We start from the raw sequence: 9614 nt of genomic DNA, 5'->3' as shown, positions 1-9614 counted from the left end.
TAATATAACAGCATTTTGTTTTGAGGGGTCACATATTTAAAAAATGAGCTTTTATATAGAGCAATATCTACTATTTGTGCTCAAAGCGCTTTACAAGGGGTCCCTGATCAACAGCAACACGAAACCTGTAGAACGGGACATGACGCCTTTTAGGCGATATTGCAATTTATTCCGACAGATGCAACGCTGTTAACGGCCATGTACTCATTTTACACCTGAGTACGATGAGAGAATGTGAGTAAAGAACCTTTTCTGAGGAGTCAATAATGCTCCGAGCGAGGCAGGCTCGAACCCAAGACCTTACCACTAGACAGACCACATAGCTGCATCATTTATGTTTTTCACCTCTGGATACACTATTAGGCTCGTCGGAGAGAAGTACTTCATAAGAGCATCCGCCATTGTTCCGATAGTTTAGAAGCAGTTACTAAGTTACTATGTGTCATTACAAGGGAAGTGACGTCACGACTATTGAACCCTATTCCTCTTACTTTCTACAATTTCAATTTTCTGTTTAATAATGAGCTGATCGATGGATGCCATGTACTCCAGCCCCTGTGGTGTCCCAGTCATGGCCGGCATAGCGTCCATCTGGTCTGAAGCAGATTGATACAGGAATGGAAATGAACAGCAGATAGTTAAATATGAAAAACATATGAAAGCAAATAAATAAATAGATAAATATATAAATAGATAAATAAATAAATAAATAAATAAATAAATACATAAATAAATAAATAAAGTGAGCTGTAATACTGCGTAATATCCACTAAATGACAGAGACAGGTATACATTTTACACCTGAGAGTGGTGAGAGAATGTGAGTAAAAAGCCTTTTCCAAGAACTCAACCATCCACCGCTCAGAGCGAGACTCAAACCCATATAGCCGCATATTCATGAATTTAACGTGCTAAATGAGCTTTATGTGGGCTGATTTTATTTCCCCAACACCCTTGTGAACTAAATATCTAATTCTCATTGTTCTACTCAACCATCTATCTATCTATCTATTAATCAATCCATCTATCCATCTATCAATAAATCAATTTGTCTATCTTTCTATCTATCTATCAATAAATCTATCTATCTATCTATTTATCAATCAATCAACCAATTAATCACTCCATCTATCCATCTATCAATAAATCTGTCTATCTATCTGTCTGTCTATCCATCTATCCATCAGTCAATCTATCAATCTATCTATATATCTATCTATCTTCATTGTCTATCTATTCATCTCTTCTATGTGTCTCTCTATTCCTCATCAACACATCGCATCTATCTATCTATCTATCTATCTATCTATCTATCTATCTATCTATCTATCTATCTATCTATCTATCTATCTATTTATATCTTTATTTATCAGACTATTTATTTATCTATCAATCTATTTATCTAATTATCAATCTATCTATCTAATTCTATATCTATCTCGTATCCATCCATCCATCCATTCATCCATCCACTAAAACAACAATCCATCTATACAATTATCTATCAATCTTTCTATTTATAGTTTTACACACACACACACACACACACACACACACACACACACACAAAGAGAATCAACAGGTTACTTACACCCTCCAGTTCCTGGTTGCGTAGTGACTGCCATGCTTCAATAGTACATATGTAGCCTACCTATGACCTGAAAAGTTGATGTGATAAATAATAAGTAATAACAATGTTATATTGGATGTAAATTAGGGTTCAACAGTCGTGACGTCACTTCCCTCCGTTCGACGCATAGTAACTGGTTCTAAATTATCAGAACAATGGCTGTGACTTGCTCAAGGCTACAATGAGCAGCTGCGGGGGGTCGATCCGTGGCCTTCGTATGGCGTCAAGATGCCAGTCTTTTGCCACAAAAGAAAACAAATCGTGAGTTGTATTCAATAGTTCAACCAATGAAATAACTTGTTTCCATGAGCACTACTAACGACAACTCACTGGACGGTGCAAAAAAAAAAAAAAAAAAAAAAAACAACAAATAATGACGTCAAACTGCCAGCCCTTTTGGATTTCATTGTCAGGCTATAACATAACGATGGCTACGGTCGAACTCGGTACCTTTCGGGTACGAAGCAAAGACAGGACCGTTCTAGCACGCTGCCCCTCTACGCTGTAGTGTAGTGTCCAAGTAATCAAATGGTCCATTTAGTTGAACTGTTGAATACAACTCACTTTCCACTTTCTTTTGGTGGTCGTAGCCCTGTATTGTCGCGTTATAGGGAGCAAAAGTGTGATGTCCAAAAAAATATAACTGGTTCCAATCTCATTGGAAGTGTAAACTCACTTTTCCGGTGGATTGGATGCATTTACCTTGTGTGATAGGGAGCAAAAGTGTGGCGCCAAAAAACAGGTTCCAATATCAATGGAAGTGTAAAATCACTCTTCCGGTGTGGTGGATACATATCTTTTGTAATTGATCTTCCGGTTTCAGAGTGACGGGGTATTAGAGAGAGAGAGAGAGAGAGAGAGAGAGAGAGAGAATGAGAGAGAGAGAGTGAGAGAGAGAGAGACTGTTCAATGTTATAGTTATCATATAACGTTATAACAAGTGTAACTAAATGACAAATTGCCATATTTATGGACAATTAAGATCTATTATTATTATTATTATTATTATTATTATTATTATTATTATTATTATTATTATTATTTTCTAGTCTAAATATAGACGTGTCGTCATAAAAGAATATACTTCTCACGCTTTTACGTTCCATTCTCCTTAGTATCTGCCAACAGATAGTTCGAAGATGACGTCACTCAGGTCTTTGTTATTGTTTTTTTTTTTTTTGCCATCCGCGTTTATGAGTAATGTTCACTGAACTGTATTAACCCGACTATAAATGTTCATGGATACACCCAGTTTTGTGTGTTGGTCAGTTATACTTCCGGATGTCAATGTTGTGAGCTTCTTAGCCAAGCGCATACTATCTATAGATCTTGCTACTGAAATAGTTATATCACCTTATGATTGAATACGTAACTCTTTTCATTTTCAGTCCTCTGAACGACTGGTTACATATACACTTCCAAAGAGTTTGGAACCGGAACAGCATTAGAAGGTATAGCATCACGACTTCAATGCCCCTATTTTTGTGGTCTGTTTCAGGCGATGAGTTGACAAAGGCTGAGAGCTGACCGGACCGGCAGGTTTGTGGGATATTGTTGCCGGAACTCATGAGACTGTCGTAAGGTCCAGGCCAGGCTAACACACGGTGTGTCTGCTCTGTGCAAGGTGTATCAAAGTGCTTTTAGCCAGTAATAAGTATGGAGATCTGATGTCATTGGTGAAGAGGTTTGGTCAGATACATAGAGAGAATGCAATAGAGCGTGACGAAAATATAAAGAGGAAAGGAAGAAAGAATGAATGAATGAATAAATGAATGAATGAATGAATGAATGAATGAATGAAAGTAAGTGGAGGAAGAAAGAGCAGAAAGAAATATGGAGAAAGGGAGGTACATAGCCAGAGATTAGAGGGAGGGGGAAGGAAGAGAGAGGGGAGAGAGAGAGAGAGAGAGAGAGAGAGAGGAGAGAGAGGTGGATAGAGAGAAATAGAGATAGGGATTTAGAGAGAGAGAGAGAGAGGGAAAGAGAGAGAGAAGGGGGGGGAGGGAGGGGGAATGTGGACATGCTTCAAGTAGTTACATTGCCGCTTGCCTTTCGCGTGTAAATGACGTCAAAATACAAAGCCAGACTACAGAAAGACAACAAGTCGTGAGTTGTATTCAATAGATGCTGTGCGCTAGGCTAAGAAACTCACAACATTGCAACAACAACAAAACAATAACAAAGACCAGAGTGACGTCAACTTCGTTCTATCTATAGCCTGACACTGACCAAAAAATTACGTCAAAAGACAAGTCACGAAAGAAAACAAATCGTGAGTTGTATTCAATAATTCAACCAATGAAATCATTTGTTTCCTTGGGCTCTACTAACGACAACTCACTAGACGCTGCACAAACCTTAAAAATGACGTCAAACTATAAGTTCTAGAGGGTTCTATTCTAGTGTCAGGCGATATTATATTAACGTTTAAGTCACTTTTGTCAAAAGCTGTAATAATAAATGTTCAGAAACAAGAAAGGGCCACAGCATTTCGGCGAGTTGGCATGTATTGAAGACAGCTATTGGTTTGAAACATGCGATTGTGTAACCAAAATGTAAATAACATTCATGTTACATGAGGTTCGGGACACATAGGAATGTGTGTGTGTGTGTGTGTGTGTGTGTGTGTGTGGGTGTGTGTGTGTGTGTCTGTGAGTGTTTGCAATGGATAAATCTATAATAATGTTTACCTACACACAACAAACACACCGTTTGACAATTGCCCGGGACGCTCTGCGCAACATAATATTGTACAAGAAACCTGGGCGGAGAAGATGGATATACTGCTGCTGTGCATTTTGATAAAATACTCACAACATCTTAAAGCGAGAGATAGTATGCTCTTGGCTAAGAAGCTCACAAAATTGCCATCAGAAAGTATAAGGGACCAGCACACAAAAGCCTGTGTGTGTAATTGAACGTTTATAGTCTGGATAATACACTTAACTGAGAATTACTCATAAACTTGGATGGTAAAAAACAATAACAGATACCAGAGTGACGTCAACTTCATACTATCTCTTACCTTAAATATTGATAATTTGATTGATATAACTTAGTGAGAACATCGTTATGTTATAGCCTGACACTGAAATTCAAAAGGACTGACAGTTTGACGTCATTAGTGAGTTGTCGTTAGTAGTGCTCATGGAAACAAGTTATTTCATTGGTTAATCTATTGAATTCAACTCACGATTCGTTTTCTTTTGTTGCAAAAGGCTGGCATTTTGAGGTCATTTTTTGGTCAGTATCAGGCCATAACTTTACGAAGGCCACGGTATCAGGCCATAACTTTACGAAGGCCACGGTATCAGGCCATAACTTTACGAAGGCCACGGTATCAGGCCATAACTTTACGAAGGCCACGGTATCAGGCCATAACTTTACGAAGGCCACGGTATCAGGCCATAACTTTACGAAGGCCACGGTATCAGGCCATAACTTTACGAAGGCCACGGTATCAGGCCATAACTTTACGAAGGCCACGGTATCAGGCCATAACTTTACGAAGGCCACGGTATCAGGCCATAACTTTACGAAGGCCACGGTATCAGGCCATAACTTTACGAAGGCCACGGAACAAGTCACCAAATGGCCGTCTAATAAACAATAATAACGAGGGGAGTGAGTTCTCTTTAGTAGTAGAGCTCAAGGGAACAAGTGATTCCATTGGTTGAACTATTGAATACAACTCACGACTTCTTTTGTGGTCAAAGACCTGTCTTTTGACGTCATTTTTTGGTCAGTGGTAACAACAAGATATGAAGTGAGTAGAAAAGTGCCAGAAGACAATAGAGAATAAAATTTTTTTCGCGGCGGTGGTGGGGTTTGAACCTGCGACCTTATTGGTACGACAACTCCGCCTGGCAGATGAGAGCGTGGCTCTACCGTGTGAGCTATCCACGAACACAAGATATTCGTTTCAAACCCAAGTCATTTCTAGATCCCTCTCTCACCCACTTCTTGAGACCGCCGATTCGTTCGCACACCACCACCGCGAAGTAATTTTGACCAGCAGTTAAGCTTAATAGCCAATATTCTCAACACAAACATATAACATAGAAACGATTGAGACATTGAGTATGCTCCGGTATATGGGGTTGGTCAGTGGCAGGCTATCAGTTAACGATGGCTATGCTCGAAGTGGTGTGACTGCGAATCGGCTTCGGTAGAGGAGCTGCCTCACGGCCAGTGCGCTTCATCGGTGGGGTCTTTCTACCTGTCCAACATGTACCCGCTGTGGGCAGGAACCTGAGACGGCAGAGCATCTAGTCGAACGGTGTGTTGTGACGATGCTACCGGGCGGGTTTGCGACGGTGCACGAATGCGGACCGGACTTTGCTGATTGGGTCGATCGTCATAACACAGTAGTGTGAAAACCATAAGAGGCTGCTGCTATGCTCGAGTCGTCTAATCTTGTAACCCTGTGAACATCTGTAATCACAGGTACAGCTTACCTATAATTTGTACCCTTGGGGCGTTGTGGTATGTATAGATAGTATGAGCTTGACTAAGAAGCTCACAATATTGTCATCCAGAAGTATAACGGACCAACACACAAAACTATGTGTAACCTTGAACATTTATAGTCTGGTTAATACAATTTTTTGAGAATTACTCATAAACGCGGATGGCAAAAATAAAATAAAAATAACAAAGACCTAAATGACGTCAAATTCATTCTATATATAGCAGAAAACCGTGCACAGAGCTGTCTACTTGAAATGTTATAAAATTCGTAGTTTACAATGGAAAAAAAAATAAAAAAGTCGCTATAAAAGGCTTTACAACTCAATAATTTGTCATCACCATGGTACACAAATGTACCAAAGTCCTGAATATGGGATATAAGGAACTAAATTTTACTTTCCAACAATATTTAAAACTTTTCTAAGTACTAGTCAGGTCGGTGTACATATCCCAACTAATATGTACAGTTATTGTCTAAAGCCTAAGATTGAATAAACTTTGAACTATTATTTTTTTAAATGCTGTAATCCATTTTTTACAGATGGATGTGGTGCCAGGCACTAAATCATCCAATATAGCCACGCCCCTGATTATTTTGAAAAGTCTGGATGCAAAACATTCACTGTGATGACTTTGCTTGTTAAATGTTGGAGTTTACACACTCTCTGCACACCAACACACACACACACACACACACAAAAGAAAACACACACACAACAAACAAAAGACATAAACACACAACACATACATACACACACTTGCACGTACACACACATCACAATACACACATAGTATACATACATTGGGAGACTCCAAACTACATTTGTTTACATTTCGCCGGCTGTTAACTGTAATCTCTCTCTCTCTCTCTCTCTCTCTCTCTCTCTCTCTCTCTCTCTCTCTCTCTCTCTCTCTCTCTCTCTCTCTTTCTCTTTCTCCCTCCCTCTCTATCTCTCTCTCTTTCTCTCTCTCTCTCTCCTCTCTCTCTCTCTCTCTCTCTCTCTCTCTCTCTTCTCCCTCTCACTCTCTCCCTCTCTCTTTCTGTCTCTCTCTCTCTCTTTCTGTCTCTCTCTCTCTCCTCTACTCTCTCCCTCTCTCTCTCTAATCTACTTACTTATCTCTCTCTCTCTCTCTATATATATATATATATATATATATATATATATATATATATATATATAATATATCACCCCCTCCCCTTTTTCCAAAATGACGTCATCAACGGACTACCAATACCCCCCTACCCTAGCATAGTTGTGACGCGTCAGTTATACGGGTCGATAAACACTGGCGTCCTAAAGTGTGGTGTGTCACTTATGTGACATTCATGAACTATGGGGCAATAGAATATGTCACATTTTGTGACCTGTTACTGTCAAAACCTGAGCTTCTATATAGAGCAATATCCCTTGTGTGCTCAAAACGCTTTACAAAGCGTCCCTGGCCAACAGCAACACTTAAAATATAGAACGTAACATGACGCCTGTTATAATTGTTTCGAACATAAACAGCGCTGTTGATAGCCCGGTACTGATTTTACACCTGGATACGGTGAGAGAATGTGAATAAAGAGTCTTTTTCAAGGACTCAACTGTGCGCCGAGCGAAGCTCGAACCCAGGACTATCCGATCCGAAAGCAAGTGTCATACCACTCGACCACATGGCCGATTATAAAATTTATGTCGTGTAAACAGCTCGGGAGGAAATGTATTTCGTGTAGACCGACATCGGAAGGTGTAAATGAATGATTCGATGGGGTGAGTGCGTGCATGAATGAATGAATGATTGAATGGATGTATAATTGTTGGCATGAATGAATGGATGAACGAATGGGGTGGATGAATGAAGGAATGATGGAATAGATGAATATGAATAATTGATGGCATGAATGTCTTACATCTCCAAAGAAATAACTTTGCAAAAGTCTGTGAAATCTCCAAAATGCAGAATTAACAGACAAACAAGGAGGAGGAGGAAGAAGAAGAAGAAGAAGAAGAAGAAGAAGAAGAAGAAGAAGAAGAAGAAGAAGAAGAAGAAGAAGAAGAAGAAGGAGGAGGAGGAGGAGGAGGAGGAGGAGGAGGAAGAGGAAGAAGGAGAAGGAGAAGAAGAAGAAGAAGAAGAAGAAGAAGAAGAAGAAGAAGAAGAAGAAGAAGAAGAAGGAGGAGGAGGAGGAGGAGGAGGAGGAGGAGGAGGAGGAGGAGGAGGAGGAGGGGCAGGAAAAGGAGAAGAAGAAGTAGAAGAAGAAGAAAAAGAAGAAGAAGAAGAAGAAGAAGAAGAAGAAGAAGAAGAATTAATGAATGAATGAATGGATACAATTAACGAGTGGATGAGTGATAGGATTGGTGATAGGGTGAGTCATTAAATAGCCTATGTGTACGAATGAATGAATAAATGAATAAGATGAATGATTTGGTTTTAATGATGAATGGATGAATGAATAAAATGTTGGACGAATGGATAAATTAATTAATGTAGAAATATAACAATATATGGAGATGAATTAATTACCTATTCCAAAAAGTCCAAGTAGATAGATAGCCTTTTGAATTAATGAATTAAAACTATCATTATTAATTCCTCTCAGTGGAAGGGTGAAGGTGAAAGGTCAGTCACAGTACTTGTTCTGTACTGACTGGCCCGTGGAGCACTGGACGCGATAGTACACACGACTGGCGAGAACGTGAGGGGACGCAGGCAGGATCGAGTCAATACACTACTGAGTTTGCGCCAACGGGTCCCGTTAGAGACAGACGACGATTGGGATTGTTTGGAAGCTTTAACCCTTTGCCCACTAGTCATTATGACATCGGAAATGCTATTGCCTTCTACATCTACGCCAGAATAGAAATAGAGGGTGGAGCCTACCATGATATAACATTTTATGGATCCCTAATTTCATCATATCAGTTCTGTCCACTGACAGGTGGGTGGATATCGCTTTCAAGAACTTATGTCCTTATATGAAATCCTGAGTTTTTGACCAATCAACGGATTGCTCTTTTGATAGCTCGCTTGTCAACATGAGTCAGCTCAGCCCTTGATTTATGTAAAGGCATCACATGCGGTATATGTTGTGTAACTTCAAAGACCACGGTTTACCGAAAGCGATAAATGGAAGCCCTACTGTGGCGTGGAGAACGAGGTCTTGTATGTATAGTTACGTCATATCTCAACGCTCGTGAATTCTTAGTACGGCTGGACTCACAATCAAAACTCGAAATCTGTGTTTTAAACTCTTGAATCAATCGAATTACATCAGTGCGTTCGTCTCATTGAGAAATGAAAAACGATATATAAATCAAGAACATCGACCGGAAAATAAGGAAATTATCATAAAATTATAAAATTTGAGAAAGCTATTTTCAAAATCAAATATATTACAAAAAAGGTTATTTCTCGACCGATTTTTATGAGACAAAGACAATTTTTCTCCACTTTTCAAGCTGATTCCAACAATGAGCAATCGTTGATTGGTCAAAAACTCAGAATTTCATATAAGGACACAAGTTCTGGA

General features: G+C 39.4%; 1 protein-coding gene across 1 annotated transcript in view; it reads right to left on the bottom strand.

Moving 5' to 3' along the window:
- Positions 1-8750, bottom strand: part of LOC144977899 (phospholipid scramblase 1-like) — a 19402-nt gene extending 10652 nt beyond the window's left edge. Inside the window, exons 1-3 of the mRNA XM_078923315.1 lie at positions 8609-8750; positions 1592-1658; positions 492-596 (exon numbers count right to left, since the gene is read on the bottom strand). Coding sequence (XP_078779441.1) covers positions 492-596; positions 1592-1625 — 139 coding nt within the window. The 5' untranslated portion in view covers positions 1626-1658; positions 8609-8750. The remainder of the gene's footprint in view (positions 1-491; positions 597-1591; positions 1659-8608) is intronic.
- Positions 8751-9614: the final 864 nt, after the last annotated feature.

The sequence above is a fragment of the Berghia stephanieae genome, chromosome 8 (assembly GCF_034508935.2).
Source record: "Berghia stephanieae isolate SIO BIC M18660-M18661 chromosome 8, UCSD_Bste_1.3, whole genome shotgun sequence".
NCBI lineage: Eukaryota > Metazoa > Mollusca > Gastropoda > Nudibranchia > Aeolidiidae > Berghia > Berghia stephanieae.
This window is presented reverse-complemented; position numbering and strand designations above follow the sequence as displayed.